The sequence below is a fragment of the Anolis sagrei genome, chromosome 3, assembly GCF_037176765.1.
Source record: "Anolis sagrei isolate rAnoSag1 chromosome 3, rAnoSag1.mat, whole genome shotgun sequence".
NCBI classification, from domain to species: Eukaryota; Metazoa; Chordata; class Lepidosauria; order Squamata; family Dactyloidae; genus Anolis; species Anolis sagrei.
Genome location: NC_090023.1, coordinates 248,851,635 through 248,868,592, shown reverse-complemented (window position 1 = coordinate 248,868,592; position 16,958 = coordinate 248,851,635). Strand labels below are relative to the sequence as shown.

The following is a 16,958-nucleotide window of genomic DNA, read 5'->3' as shown; positions in this document are numbered from 1 at the left end:
TATCTGCATATCCACTAATATAGAAAGCCGAATAAAACCCAGAAACAGAATCTTGTTGTTGGGTGCCACAAGTACACAACCAAATCTTTCTAGATGGCCAGGCAGCCAGGCTCTAAAAATAGTAGATAATCACAAAGTTCTGCTCCTGGCTTTAAAATGTGTGTTCCTGTTTGTGTACTGCTGACTTGGGCAGTAGTGGTTCTACCCCATGAGGTTTGTAAATGTGGGAGGTACTTCATGAAACATCTGGAGGAAACAATTTTTCTGGCCAGAACAAAGAACAGAACTTTTGTAGTTATCTGAATCTCTAAGTATCCAGATCCTGAAAGTTTTTTTTTAACTGCTGGTTTCCGGCAGCAGCCATCTTGACAGCCTCTAAATCTTGGGACAAAGCATGAAATCCAAACAACGAAAGCAGAAATTCCAGGTCCAACAGATGTGTATGTGGACCTCTCCTGAAATCCTGGGATTTTTTGTCCCTCACTAAAACCCGTGATACAGTGTCCGTCTGGAAGTGCCCTTAGCCTCAGAGTGAGGCCATGACAAGTAAAAAAGTTGATAATGTCATCTTAGGATCACCATAAGTTGGAAATGACATGAAAAGATGGTAAAATACCAATATCTTCTTGCAAAATAAAACTAGGGCAAAACCTCATTGTCTCAAATGCACTCTGTCTCACATGTATGGAAATATCGCCATGGAGCATTCTCTAACTACATGTACCACAGGAGCAATCTCATTATACTGGACCATTCGTTTCACCAGTCCAACCTTTCCACTCTGTTCTTGAGCATCGATAGTTAATTTAATCTAAGCAATTTATTACCATAATCTGGAGATGGGAGATCAGAGAGGAAATCAGTCAGATGTGTAATCTTCAGCTTCAATTTACCCCCTAACCCCAAATGCCGATGGATGTTTGTATAACTATACTTTTTGGTATAGTCACAATTAGCTTCCACATATTGGTATGCTAGACTGTGGCATGCAATTCTTGAAACCAGGAATCTCAATAGAAAGCTTTTAATTGAAATATCAATTAATTCTATGTCTTTATGCGTCTACATTTTTTCCTGACTGAGTTTTCTTTCCACTTTTAGTGCCCTTCATAGTGTCACTGGACAACGTGGCATCATCATTACTCGTTCAACATTTCCTTCAAGTGGCAAGTGGGCAGGACATTGGCTTGGTGATAACTTCTCCCTGTGGGATCAGCTTTACAAATCCATAATAGGTATGCAAACATGGACGGATGTGATTTGTATGTTTTATGTTTAATAACTTTATAAACTTTTTATAATGTGACCCCTGTTATTTGTGCTTCAAGTAGCAGGTTTTCTTTAACATTTAATTAAGATTTTAATGTTGCTCATGGGATTTAGTAAACCATTTCAAAATCATTAAATAAAAAAAAAACCTTCCTAGAACTATCATTATAATATAACCACAATAGTGAGTACCAGCCATAGTAGAATGTACTTTTAATAAATTATTCCTATTAGGTACATAAAGTAACATATGAAAATAACAGGATGAGTGAAAATGAAATAATTATTTTTGTCTAAGGAGTGGTGTATGATTGAGTGATATAAAGTATTTATTATGCTCACTCCTTCAAGAATCAGCCCAGAAATTGATGTTATTAGTAAATATAACTGATATTAGAATTTGCATTTAGTTTTTAAAAGAAATTTTCAAACTTTTGTAAATTCCTTCACATTTTGGTGGAAAGTGAGACAAAAATTAGAGTGTGGGAAAAAGGGAAAGTGGCACATGCTTTCCATTCCTACTCTGCAATGTATTGCATTAAATATGTTTGAATGGTTTTTAATTGGATTTTTAAAAATACTGTTTATATTTAATTCTGTTTTAATGTTTGCATATTTGTATATTTTAAATTGTTATGCTTTACATTGTTTTATGTTAGGCCACTTTGAGTCCCCTTCAGGGGAGATAAAGTCGGGTAATAACAATAACAATAATAATACCAACAACATAACCATTTGGTGTCAAAATGACCTGTTTCCTATTCTGAGACCAAGAAATATTTTTGAACCATTTTCCTTAGCCCTATACTCTGAAATCTTTGATTTAATGGAGATTGGATTTTGCAATTTTCTATATCCAAAACAGAACTTCCCATTTACCACATTTGGCCTTTCTGTTGTCAGCAATGCAGTTTAACAATCTGTATGTAGAATACTCCTTGGGTAACACAACCCAAATATTCAAAAAGTCATTATTACACTGATGGAGGAAACATTTGATAAATTGGTATTAATTTTCTTACAGGCATGATGGAATTTAGCCTCTTTGGAATGTCATATGTGAGTCTGAGTCACCCCACTCCCAATAATTTTTGTTGTTTGATGACTGAAATGATAGGGAACACTAATACCAGGCTATTTCTCTCTTTCTTTTTTTCAGACTGGTGCAGATATCTGTGGCTTCAACTTTCATACAGATTACCAAATGTGTGCCCGATGGACACAACTGGGTGCCTTTTACCCATATGCCAGAAACCATAATGGCATAGGATATGTGGTATTTTTAACCTCATATTTTAATTACTTATTTTCTTTTCTTTGTGTAAACATCTTGATTACCATAGCCTTATCTTTTGAACTTTTCCTTGACACATCTCAACTCCTTTCATTTCTCACCATATTGTTTCTGCCAAAGCCATTCACAATCCATTTTGCATGTTACTTTTTCTTAAATTATCTCCCTTTGATTCAAAAATCCTCATATTTAATGTTCTTAATGGTATTCTCTCTGTTGGCTAAGACCTTCTTCCTAACTTCCTCTTCTTACAGAAATACTGTCTCAACATTCATGTAGTATTAACTCTTTCTCTTCTTTCAAATCCCACCTCAGAACCTCATTTTCTCATTATGTCCTTGCTTTAGAGACGTTAGATGGATCTATAAAGTCCTGTTCCATACAACATTATTTCTGTATTTCCTTTCCCATTCCCATACCTGATCCATGTCTGAACAATTTGTGTAGACAGATTGTATGGGGAGGTCCCATGAAAAGCTGAAAGCCACCATATGTGTTCTAGAGCCTTCCCCTTACTAGTTGAGTGAGTGAAGGAGGTAGCCAGTGCCACACAAGGCATAATTCCAAGTTTTCTCCAGGAGGCAATTGTGAGACCTTTGTTGAAAAAGCCATCCTTGAATCCCACTGTAATAATAATAATAAAACTTTATTTATACCCCGCCACCATCTCCCCAAGAGGGACTCGGGATAGTCATCAGCCAATGTCCAGCCTACCATTTCTTAGAAACTGCATTTTCTACTCTTAGAAACTGCATTTTCTACTCAGTGAAGGCATTTCATGGATAGAAGAAAGTGTTTTCTATGGGAAAAACACACACAGGTGAATTGGATGCAGTATACATCCCAAATTGTGAAGGCTTTTTTTTTTGGAGGAGGAGGATAATTGCTGCAATGACTCATTCCTCAATTTACAAAGAACTTCAGTAAAAACATTATATCCCTAGAGTGAAGAATTTGACTTAGCATGAAAGAAAAGATGCTAAAGGATTTCTCTATATCTCAGAGGATTCCACATCATTTTTCTGTTATTATAAGTGGAATGGATTATTGGTGGTGTTTCTAATCTGGAAGAGAATGGTCTTCCGAAAATGGCATGGTATCGTAGTGCAACATTGTTCCTAGAGCCAGTGACTGGCATGGCATGAGGGATGTGTGACCTTACTGGTACTCCCAATTGTCATTCACAAAGAAAAGATGACTCCATGAAATGAGGGGAAATATTTAACTAAGTTCTATCAAAATACTTTTTGTATGACTGCTATAACTTGTGACTAACACAATTTTGAAGGCCCAACAATTATATTGACTTTTCCTTTTTCTTTTAAAGAGGCAAGATCCTGTAGCCTTTGATGAGAAATTTCAAGAAATATCCAGAAATGTGCTCAACACAAGATATACTTTACTTCCCTATCTTTATACACTGATGTATGAAGCGCATGCCCATGGTAACACAGTTGTGCGACCCTTACTGCATGAGTAAGTATTAAATATTTCAGCTACTTCATTTGACAGGAAAATTTACTAGGTAACATTTTATCATCTCAAAAACATTGTGCATGATTTTAGTTTTTGAAGTCACAAATAAGATTACATATGCATTCACATATACATATTTGATAACATACTTACATGAAGCTGTTGGACCTAATGGTGCAAACCTTATGAATAGCAATGCAATTATGTTTTCCCCTCAACTTCTGTCCTTTCAGTTGGTCATAAACAAATAGAGAATGGACTTAGCATATATTGATTTAGGTGCTGGTCTTAGGAGCTCTCATTGTTATGTATTGTTACATTGACATTTACTTAGTGAATACGTCTTCTCATTCACAATATAACTTAGTGAATGAAAAACCACTAATAAATCTTGTTATTAAAACCCCTGCTCAGGTTTTGCTTGGTCCCATGGAATATATTTGAAAGTTATTTAATCAGTAACATTCTTCTTTCATTCTGCATTATCATCATTTCTGCAAGAAACATTTTTACAAGAAGCAGTTCACGTGATCTATAGAATTATCCTCCAGGTGACTTGATGTTCTTCCCAGCTTTCATAACTGCCCATCTTTCAAATTCATACATAGAAATCAAAAATTATATGTTATGGATAATTCTAATATCTCATGATATCTTTACACTTGAGGCTCTAGTCTAGTTACTTCATAGCTACATCTCAAAGTCTAAGTGTTCTGGTTTCCTACCTAGAGTTTGTATTTTGATTGATGTCTGAGCCAAAGAATAATAATAGCATTGATATATACCTTACCAACTAAAAAGTTATGAAAATGTTCTATGGTTGCTAATCTTGTCTTTTTAGTATTCAGATGTAATTCTGCTTTTGCATTTTCTTTGACATAGAATTATACAATTACACAGAATCACAGAATAAGCCCTATATGCAATCAGGTTGAGCCCTCTCCTCAATTCAGGGTTTTCATTTAAAGAATTCCCAATGTGAAGCTTCCAGCCCCTTTTTGAGGAGACCTGTGCAGTGGAATTGATTCCACTGCTGAACTTTTGTCACTGTCAATTCCTTCTAATCTTCAGTTTCATTAACTTTTCTCAGCAGTTATTTGAAATCAGCTTTTTTTGTAAAATGTGATAATATGGTTTCATAAGTATATCTAGTTTTACACCTAGAATCATAGAGTTGGAAGAGACCTCATGGGCCATCCAGTCCAACCCCCTGCCAAGAAACATAGTCTAACCTTACTTTGCTTGTGATTTTCCTTATACATTAAATAGGTGGTGTTTTAAAATGTATCATAGACTGACAATTGCATTGGGGAATAGCTAATACTGTGGTATGCTTCATAAGTAGTAAACAGTACATTCAAAATAGAAATAAGTAATAGAAGACAGGTCTTTGGGATGGTGAAATATTAACTTAAAACCAAGAAATCAGCAAGACTGAGAAGGTTTTGAATTAAGCAATATAGGGAATTTCTAAAAGAAGGAAAAGATGAATGAAAGAAAGAAATTCAAAATAGGCATAATGAAATGCTTTGCTGATGCACACAAAGACACACACCAAAGAAAAAAAGGGCAGATTTAAGGAGCTGAAGAATTCAGGCAAACTGTAGTCCAAAAATAGATAATGAAAAGAAGAAAAGCTAGTTCTCCTTGCTCCTATTAGCATTTTTTGTGAAAAGTAAAAAAGTGCTGGCATTGTTTAAAAGACTGTACTTTTCAAATGCGGCATGTCTTCTTCCAATGCAGTCAGGGGTCCAGGAGCTCATTCTCCTGGACCCCTCCTCCTCTTGTTGTACAGACTGTGGCAGGAGGCATCTCTCTGCCAAAAACTTGCTTCCAAGTCATATTTATTGTGCTGTGCAACTCTGGACTTTTTAAATATATTGGAGTACACTAGAGTAAATGTTGTTTAATTAAACAATTAAATACAGAAATATTCATCTTTGTCCTTATCTCTTTCTAGTAGCGGATTGAGTTACTTCTAGCCTTTCATCTTTCAGTACTTCCCTTTGTTTCATTTTATATCATGTCATCATAGAGTTTCCAAAATAATGGGAAGTCAGAATGAGTGTACACTGTTTTCTTCCATGTAGTATTCAGAAGAGTTAGATAATGTGCCATCGTCATTATCTATGAAATTCTTAACCAGTGTTATCTCCTACAATAGCATATTTTCCAGAGTTTCTTTGTCATTCTCATCACTAGAACTATCTGTACACTTTTGCTGATATAGTAATCATTTCTAACCGAAGAGAATGGATTCATCTTAGTCTGGTAGGTCCAGTATGAGCACTCTGCCTTGCTTGACCCTACTGGGAATTTAGGCTCTTTCTGTGGTATTCTGATAGTATTATCCTCAACCTCTGAGACATTCTCAAGTCATTTCATCATATTCAGTTGCATATCTAAGAGAGATAATCTTTCTTTAGAGACTTTTCAAGTGTGAGAGAAGCTATTGAAAACTCAACAGTGGCTCCGTTCAATGTATTTTTAAGGAAGACATTTTGAGAGTTTATTTATCTAAACACACGTGTGTGTTTGTGTGTGTGTGTTTGTGTGAAGGTAAAAAAAGGCACTCACTTTTTGAACCTAGTTTGTTTCCAATAATAAGGCATCCATGTATAGATTTTGGCCCTTTCCCATATAATTTGGATGTAATAATAGCATTCTGCAACAGAATAGAAATGACAAAAAGTTGATTTCTCCTAGCTCATGCAATGTGAAGAAGAGGATGAGGGGCAGGTTTCCATGTCATACACTTAAGCCTATTCATTAAGCAAATTCAGTGATGCAAAAGATAAAGGTAGATTAAGGACACAAGAACAAAAATCATTTTTCTGGCTTTAGCTCAGTTCCTTTGTAATTTTGCAAGGTACAGTAATCCATGGCAATATTTTTCCGGTGACATTTTCACACTAGATAATAATTTGCTATGTTTATTTTCAGATTTGTAGATGATAAGGTCACATGGGAGATATATGAACAGTTTCTCTGGGGACCTGCATTGCTTATTAGCCCTGCACTGCATCCAGTAAGTACCAATATATAAAATGAATAAATACAAACATATTTTTAAAAAATATCAAACAAACCTTAGAACCCTATTTATGTAACATCAACATGTGTATTAATATTTTCAGAATGTTACAGAAGTGAATGCTTATTTTCCTGATGCCCGCTGGTATAATTATTACACTGTAAGTTATTTTTTTCTATTTATTTTTCACTATGGATATTGGCTTTCTTTGTAAAAATGCCCTGCAAAATATGAATTACAAAAATGTAATTCAAATATATTGGTGAATGTGAAGGAACTTTACATGTCATTGTATCTCATGATAATTTATACACTGTTGAAAGAATTCTGCTTGCCCAAGTTGTTGTATTAATTTCAGAATGATCCTTCCACCTATTGCAGCCTTCTGTGCTATATTCGTTATGTTCCAGAGTCTCTTAGGACTTTATCACACCACCCTATTGTGTCATTGCAATCATGTTCTTTAAGCAAAGGGAAATATACCATTGTTAGAACAAACACTTTCACACCTCACCACAGTTGCACAATACTGGTACTTCATTGATGTGATTTCCTGTGATTAGTCTTTCGTATAGCCTCACTTCCTATAAGTTTATGTCCTACCCAGTGCATATGCCCTGTGGTTTTCTCTATTTTTTCTTCCCTCTTTTGTGACAACTCAATTGCAGCATTCCCACAATACCTTTTTTTGCTTCACAACACTGGAATCGCTGTAGGTCACATATGGAAAAGTGATGCAAGAACAACAATAATGGATTCATTGACAAGTGTTTCCCCATCAATGATCTATGAAGTCACTGAACCTCTCCAAATTTGAGACTCAAATGACGTTCAGTACTTGAATAAAAATTGGTAACATCACAAGCTAATTTTGTTATCTTCTGCCATATTGCTGATTATGTGTGTGAGAGAGTGTACTGGTACTTCAGAAAGCCCCTTACTACTTACTACTACTACTGCTGCTGCTGCTGCTACTGCTACTGCTACTGCTACTCCTACTACTATTTCTCACCTTTATCTCTTTATTAAGACATAAAGCAGCTCAAAGGAGGTTATACAATAATTATTCAAATGCAGTGTGATTATGGGAGAAACATAATGTCTTGTGGTGAACTCCATCCAAGGGCACTTCTATCGTTCTGTAATTGTGCTTTAACATCCTCATAAAGAATGGTGGCCTCAGCTTAAGTTGCCTCAGGTTTTTGACTTGTATAAGAAGTATTTTCTGATATGGCAAAGTCACCTCTGACTACAGCTGTATTACCTGATTTTTCACCACTGTAAATATTTAATAATGATGAATCCCACAAGGTCAACATAAAAAGTCTTGTTACAATTTTCAGAGGACACACAGAAACCCAAATGTGCACACACTATTATTATGGTGTAATTGACAAGAGTAGAAAAACATGGGCAAAAGAGCCATAACATGGCATACAACTGCAGCAAGTGCCTAAGTGAAGTTTATCAGTGAACAAAAGAATCATACAATTATTTAACATGTTGCATTTATTTATTTTTCACTCTTCTGTGTAGAAAAGACCCAGACTGGGTTAAAATTAGTGACTGGCAAACTCTGCTCAGATTAATTCACCATTGGCTAAAAGGTTATGAGACTTTCTGAATTATCTGCACACTCACATAGATACACAAAATCAACAACGTGCCAGAACATATCAAAACTGGCTTTTAATGTTATCATGTTTTTTTTCCCTAGTACTGAATATAATTTGAGGCTCAAACATAGCTTAGATGGGCTGAGAGACTTTGTGGATCTTTTTTTCCCTCTGCAAGTTTCTTGATATTTCTGAGTTTGGCTCACAATTGTTGCAATTTGGGGGATTTAAAAAAATGCTGAAAAACACTCAGATTTTTTTTCCTACCATTTATTGAACAAGAAGTTTGGATGCTGGAACTACAAGCTAAATAAAGAAAGTGCTGCATGTGAGTAACTGTATCCATGTACAGTTACAAACGTGTGTAGCGCACATATTCTGATATATTTTTTTACGTGAAAAACTATTTCATGGATGTGCATAGACTATACACTTTTAAATGTAACCTGTGACTGTTGTTTCTGTAAAATCTAAAGCAGATTGATACAAATGAAACACATAGTCATAGCTAACATTAGTTCTATTTAGTACTCTACTTGAATATACTTTTATCAGTATATATTTATCATATCTTAGAAAATCTGGTCTAGAAAACATTGACCTACTTAAAAACTAAGCAGTAGCAGTTGAGGAACAAAATGGTCCCTTTTTATGATTTGCTCATTTAAACCATTCTCCAAGTTACTAAATTTGAAAGTCCTATTAATTCTTATGGGAATCAAATGCACCCGACTTTCACATGAGGCCAGCAACAATCTGTCTGTGGCAAGGAAAAAGACACCAAAGTGAGCAGCTGAGAAGAGAATCCAATTATTTTTGCCTTAATTGTATCTATTGTAGTTTGCTGTAATCACCACAGGATGGGAGCTTTTAATATTTAGTTTTGCTTGTACCTAACTATGAAGGACACACACTTTCATGTTTAAAAACAAAACTGCACACTTGTTTTTTTATCATTAGGATGAAGTTGAAGGAATAAGAAAAGGATTCCTTAACTTACAAACTCCCCTTGAGCACATCAACCTTCATCTCAGAGGAGGCAACATTATTTCATGGCAAATCCCTGCTTTGAATACCCAGGCCAGGTACAGTCAGATCTGTTTGGAATATATACATAATGGTTAGAGTGATGGGATGGGGGTGGGTAAATTAGAATGAAGAGGAGATAGATATTTATTGGGGTGTGCAAAACCATTCCGTTTCATTCTGTTTTCATTTTGAATTTCAGCTGCCCTCGGTTCTGTTTTTGGGAACATTCTGGGATAATTGGGGGGGGGGGGCATTCAGATTTGTAATTCAGAACCCTGAGTTCAGTTTCCGTTTTAGGAAGAAACCAGAACTGGAGAGTGGGGCACACAAAAACAGAATGAAAACAGAACATAATTCTGTCCCATTTTGCACACACCTAATATTTCTTGATCACAACAATTGAAAATAAATCTTATTACATGTAGAGTGAACCAATCACATCTGCTGGTGTTAGGAACATAGTGGCTGCATGAAAATGAAAAAAAACAACCTATACTAATTAAATAATTTGCTAGTTTTTTATCTAGTGGAAGTTGACCATAGAGTTACATCTAGAGATTCCAAGAGAGACATTTTTAATCAACTGCTCACCTATAAATTAAATAATGAGACCAGACAACTATATGAAAAAAACTAGGGCAACTTTATTAATTGTTACCTATTCAAATTTTCTTCATGAACTACAATAGCTCAAAGTGGGGATATATTTGATGCTGGATAAACTGAGGCAGTAGGCTCTCCCAGACATACTCCTCAGTTAACTTGGGCGAGATGCCTGTGTTCTCTGAGCACAATTCCACCTAAGTGTTCCCAGAGTAACTGCTCAGGAAAGCTGCCTTGAGCATTCCAACCTCAAGCCACGAGGCTTCAGCAAAATCAGAATTCTCTGGCAGCTTCAAGGCCATTTCCATTCTCCTCCCACCTTGGTAGCCCTTGGACTTCATCACAACAGGGTGCTTTAGATGCACACCGAGATGTAATTTCCATTCCTGCTACCCACAGGACAACCCATTTAAAGCTGCACCCTGAGCCAGTTTCCCAGAACCTCGGAACAGTGTAGGGTGAGCAAAAAAAAAAAAAAAAAAAAACCTCTATGAGGTGGGAACAGGTTTATCTTTTCTACCTGGTCCTGAAGCAACCCATAAGTACATTGTTATAGGCTGAGAATGTTTCAGCTATGCACCGGTAGCAACAGGGGTAAACACACCTTAAATAGCATACCCCCCCCCCCCCAAATATTCCCAACAGGGGCTGTTTTAACTTAAAGAGGCCTCCTTACATTGATGACTAGGTTTCAGTAGATTTAAATACATGCATTTCTTGTCTCATTTATGACAGAACATTGACTCTTAATTATTTCCATTTTCTTTTTAGCCGAAAAAATATGATGGGTCTTACAGTAGCTTTGGATGATAATGGGGCTGCACAGGGACTTCTGTACTGGGATGATGGAACAACAATTGGTAAGTGTAATAAATGTTACACTGAAAAATTCTATTGGGGTTTTGTATAAGTAATATAAATAAAGACTTAAAATACTATTGTGATACAAATAAAGTCCCCTTCCCCAAACCTGAGGGCTGCATTTCCTAAAAAATAATCAGTTGGGCTATGTCATTTCTGCAATCTCAGACATAAGTGGGCAAAACCAGAATGAAAATTGGAGATACTTCTGCGGTTTCCAACATAGATCAATATACCACACTCTACCCCATGTGATTTACCACTTCATCACACTAGAGAAAAAAATAACTTAAAATCCAGTTTCTACCTTCTGCAGAATTCTGGGATTTGTAGTTTAGGGAGGAGACTTTAACAGCCTCACTAAACTACAAACCCCAGAATTCTGCAGCAGGCAGAAACCAGATTTTAACTGGATTTTTTTCTCTAGTTTTGTCTAGTATACACAACAATATACAGTATAGAATATTAATTAGCTATTTTCACACCAAAGGTTCACAATAACAATGAGGAGACCATATTCACAACATTGTTATGTTGTTATTTTCTTTTTACAGATGCATATGAGAAAGGTCTTTATCTTCTGCATACCTTTAATGCCAGTCAGGTATGTACAACGTACCTCAAGCAACTTAAAGAAACCGAACTTGAATCAGATGTCACTTAAGTTGATTCACATTGAATGCACTAAGATTGTTTTAAATGCCAACCATTTTATAGAAGCCATCATGATGTAGGTTTCATCGGTGATATTGCAGTACTGTTCCATTCAATGCTGTTTCCTCACCAGAGCAGTTCTGTGTCTTTTGGAATAAATTTCACAGATAAGGGGATTGGAATGAAATGGAGACTGAGGCAAGTGGTTGTATTAAGTATTTATTTATTTACAACACTTATATCCCTTCCTTCTCAACCCCGAAGGTGACTTAGGGCAGCCTTATAAAGGCAACAATTTGATGCACCATGTACACAAACCATCAATAAATAAACAAAAACATTAAAAGATTAAAACCATTCAGTTAAAACGTCACATTAAAACAACAATTTACATTGTAACATTGTAACTGATAATATTATGGGGATTTTTTTTTTCAGAATGTCTTGAACATTGGTATTGCCCACCAGAGATATTTTGATCCAAACAACTTAAAATTTGGTGAAATTAAAATCCTTGGAGTAGTATCCACTATCATTCCTGATGTTATAGTACTTCAGAATGGTGAAAAAGTTCCATCCAGTCACAACACATCTTATAATGTTTCATCTCAGGTAAGAAAAATAGCAATATTATCATCGTGAATGCCATCTATCTAACCTAGCTTCTGGTTTATGACATTGCCCAACTCAGTGCTCTTGTGACATTCACAAAGAAGGTATGAATATATTGGCCCCTCTTTCCATTGTTTCTCAAATATTGAAAGTTATTCCGAAACATGCTATCTCTGATCCTTTAAGTAGCTCAAAACCATCATGGTCACCAAAATTTTTATTTTCCATTTTTTTCTTGAAATCTAATTGGTGTCAATCAACACATCGCATTCCACAGAATCACTAGCCTGACTTTGTAATATTTGAACATTTTGAATAGGTCACAAATTTGACAATTTCCCATATGAAATCATAATTTGGTGTTCTTAACCACTTAGAAATAAAAAAAAATCATGAATTAAAGCAGTTCTTGGAAAATTTCCACAGCTTGTGTGAACTCTTTTTAATTAATTAATTTATTTATTTAGATCTTTTATATTCTGCCCTTCTCACCCCGCAGGGGACTCAGGGCGGATTACAGTGTACATATATATGGCAAACATTCAATGCCAATTTTGACATACAACATATACAGACATACACAGAGGCTATTTAACTTTTTCTGGCCGCCAGGGAAGCTGTCGCTTTCATTGTCTATCTTCGACACCGATGAAGTACTTCCGCATTTGCCGCATGCTTTTTGCTGGAGTGCTTGCTGGAGTCTTCTTTATGGCCTCATAAATTAGTTAATTTAGCCTCCCCACACTTTAAGGTGGTACCTAATTTTCCTACTTGACAGATGCAACTGTCTTTTGGGTTGCAAAGGTTGACAACAGGTTACACAATTGGTTGGAAACCCACTCCAACCCGGGCTGGTTTCGAACTCATGACCTTTTGGTTAGAGTGATCTTAATGCAGCTGACACTCAGCCAGCTGTGCCACAATCCCGGTACAAGTTCTTGGCAAAACATGAGGCAGTTCTACACTGAGCAGTTATCCTGGGGGCCAATCTGGAATGGCAAACATTGGATTGGCCCTAGGGTTGGTTTACACCAGCTCCACTCCTGGTTGCTGTAGAAGTTGGGTGGATTTCTGATTCTCAAGCAGCACCAAACCCACCCTTATCACTCACTCCCATTCTTCTCATTGCAGCAACCAGTGGGCACAACCTATATCGTGCCCGTTGCTCATCACCTGGAATCATGTTCACCGGGGAAAAACTGAAGTGGGAGGTAGGAGAGGAGGGGTCATCCCCTCTTTTTCACCATCCTTCTCCGGTTGCTTTATTAATCTGGCGAGCATCACTCCATGTGCCACTGGGTGCTGTCCTGTGTCCTTGGGGCATTCAAACTCCCCAATTACGTATTTACATGGGTCCAAATCTCAATTTGCTCTGTTTCCTGGAGACGAATTCAGATCAACCTGTGGTTAAAGGTTTAAGACCATGTGAAGCAGCTTTGGCCCATGTTGTTCAGCAAGGATATTAAAATTCTTACTTAGTGTTGCCAGGATGTCAAAACAATCTAAATGCATCACATGCAAGTAGCTATAAACAAGATTGTTTTGTGTATAAATATCAAATGAAATTAGTGATTTCAGTTACTTTAACCATCTAATTTTTGTAAAATTAAAATATGTAAACAAAGACTCCAAAATACAGTACTTTCTTTTTTACATTTTGTTCAGTCGATGTAAGAATAAAATATTTTCAATATTTAAATAGGGGAAATCCTTTCCAATAAAAGGGGTCTGCCAATTCTACAAGGGACACACTTTCTGGCTCTCAAATAAGGACATCCTTCATATAAAGAACATGTGACAATCCAAATCTTAATTTGTATATAATCTTTAATCAAAGTAGTGCACGATTTAAGGTATGCATTTATATGAAAGTAAGTATTTTTATTATTAATATTATTTTCAAAGGTCTTGCATATTACAGGCTTGCAACTTGCAGTTGGGCAAGAATATACACTGAGCTGGGAACCAGAGAAAATTCAAGATACAGACAAATTTAACTGTCATCCATACCCAGAACCAACACAAAGCACTTGTGAAGCTCGTGGGTGCATCTGGGAGGTGAGCAAGAAGGAAATGGTGAAAAGGCCTATATAAATATAATAGACAGCAGGGGAGTAATTCCTCCCAGTTTTAGGCAGATAAAAACAGGATAGGGATTTGACCTATAAAGAATGAAATTTCTCAGAATAACCAAACACAATTGACTACTCATTTTTGGCATTCCTTGCTTTGACAGCCCATAAAATCAATGGCTGAAGCAACAAGAATACAATGTCCAGATCAAAGCAAGTGGTCTTACAATTCTGCTTTGCTTAGATCAAACTTGAGAAAGAGAAATGCACTATAGAAAATAGAGAGGACTTTAGAAATTTAGATACTGTTGTTGGTTTTGCTATTTAAACAGAGTAAATTTACAATGATATAAAAGCATAGGCCTAAATTTGCAATTGACTAAATGTATTTAAATCATAAAGAGATAAATTTGTCATTTCTTATTGTTTTTCAGGTTGTTTCTACTCCTAGAGTGCCACACTGTTATTATCCCAGTAAATATGGGTATACTGCCAGTAATATTCAAACTACTGCTGTGGGCTTAACAGCTGATCTCCATAGGAACACTGACTTCCCTAACCCATATGGTTCTAGGTCACCAGCAGTGGACCTGCTTCGTTTGGAAGTGACATATCATTACAATGACATGCTTCAGTTTAAGGTAAACTGTAGCCTCTCAAGATACATTTTCCTCTTAGAATCTGATGTCTGGAAGCCATAGAATATTATGGTGGCATTGTCCACACAACATGTGTAAAGTTTGAAAATAATCAAAATGTGTCATTATTTGTATGTACTCAGAAAACTGTGAAAGTGTGGCCTCAGTAGGCAGGTGTTAAATTTTGATCATGTTTCTGATCAGCAAAGGGCAGACATACTTCCTGGCATTCCCATTGGAACAGTAATGCTTGACATACATTGAACTATGGATGTTTTCATATATATATGATGTGTGTTTTCATATATATATGATGTGTGTTTTCATATATGTGTGTGTGTGTGTGCACGTGTGCACACAAATAAGAAATTAACATTACTACTTTTGTCTTCTTTCTGAGAAAGTAATTTGAAAGACTATTGAGAGTTCAAGATTTATTCTGTGCTATATAAATCATGTGAGGGTGTGTTTTTGTTGCAGTTTATTCTTTAGAAACATAATTTTCTACACGGGAAGCAGATTATTTGATGTAGAGATGTCTTTTTTTCTCAGAAAATACTATTTTCAGTGAACAACTATACACAGAAAATGCTGTGGTCCACTTGCCCAGGTGCATGTTTTCATTCAGAAAAGTCTGGAACTTGCAGACTGTGATTTTTTTTGGTTATTTAATATTCTCCTCTATATTGCTTCAAGTGTTGCAGGGATTGTATCATTCTTTTCAATATTCTTCAATATTATTTACTGAAAGCCCATGTGATATCAGAAGAAAAACATAGTTATACACCACAGTTTACAACCACTGAAGACTAACGTCTTGTCCCCAGATCTATGATCCCAACAATAAAAGATATGAAGTTCCAGTCCCCCTCTTCACCCCAAACAACCCTGAAAGTACAGATGCTAATCGGCTCTATCAAGTAGAAATCGTCAACAATCCATTTGGTATACAGATCAAACGGAAAAGTACTGACAGAATTATGTAAGTAAAATCTTTATTTTTTGATTGATCAAATTTAACATCGATTATCTGGAAAACAAAATGAGCTCAAGGCCACCTTCCTACTTATGACAAAAATGTATCATCAGGAAAAGAATGGGTTATCTCAAGTTCTAATATCTTACATATATGTGGTATTGTGTGCGCCATCCAATAATAATAAATCTTTTCTTGTAGCTGGAATTCTCAGGTCCCAGGCTTCACTTTCAGTGACATGTTCATTCAGATTTCTACACTCCTACCATCACAGTATGTATACGGATTTGGAGAAACTGAACACACTAGATTCCGGAGAGATATGAATTGGGAGACTTGGGGAATGTTCACGAAAGACCAACCTCCTGGTGTAAGCAGAGTGTTTTCCTTTCTTTTCACCATTCAGTTACTTTCTTGATCTGTGATAATTTGAGCTTGGAAATTAGAGTGAACCTTTTTAATCAGCTAAATATCCTTAGAATGTTTTACAATGTGCCAGGTGCATTTTAAATGAAAAAGATAAGCTTAGGAATGCAAAATACTTTTATTTACTCTATTAAGATGACATATAGTGATAATGCTAACAATGTTCCTGAGTTGGCTATCAGAATAAGGTCTCTTGAATCAATCTTTATCTTGAGTATTAGACCATTGTCTAACTGACCCAATGATCATGTATCTTAGAAATTGGAAACAATGGCTGTGAAGATGCAAAGGGTGCTGTGCTCACAATAATTTGACTTTTGTGAGTTCAGACATTTACCAAAGTAGGCACTGTCAAGGCAGTTCCTGTAGGAACTCCATTATTTTGAGCACTCTTTTCA

At 36.0% G+C, this 16,958-nt stretch overlaps 1 protein-coding gene across 1 annotated transcript in view; it reads left to right on the top strand.

Annotated features, from left to right (window-relative positions):
* SI (sucrase-isomaltase) overlaps positions 1-16,958 on the top strand; it is a 182,956-nt gene that overhangs the window by 141,373 nt on the left and 24,625 nt on the right. The window contains exons 38-51 of the mRNA XM_060767585.2: positions 1,102-1,235; positions 2,294-2,328; positions 2,429-2,545; positions 3,891-4,039; positions 6,983-7,067; positions 7,177-7,233; positions 9,650-9,774; positions 11,093-11,181; positions 11,737-11,786; positions 12,275-12,448; positions 14,354-14,506; positions 14,955-15,161; positions 15,986-16,140; positions 16,336-16,504. Of these exons, the coding sequence (XP_060623568.2) occupies positions 1,102-1,235; positions 2,294-2,328; positions 2,429-2,545; positions 3,891-4,039; positions 6,983-7,067; positions 7,177-7,233; positions 9,650-9,774; positions 11,093-11,181; positions 11,737-11,786; positions 12,275-12,448; positions 14,354-14,506; positions 14,955-15,161; positions 15,986-16,140; positions 16,336-16,504 (1,699 nt within the window). The remainder of the gene's footprint in view (positions 1-1,101; positions 1,236-2,293; positions 2,329-2,428; positions 2,546-3,890; positions 4,040-6,982; positions 7,068-7,176; positions 7,234-9,649; positions 9,775-11,092; positions 11,182-11,736; positions 11,787-12,274; positions 12,449-14,353; positions 14,507-14,954; positions 15,162-15,985; positions 16,141-16,335; positions 16,505-16,958) is intronic.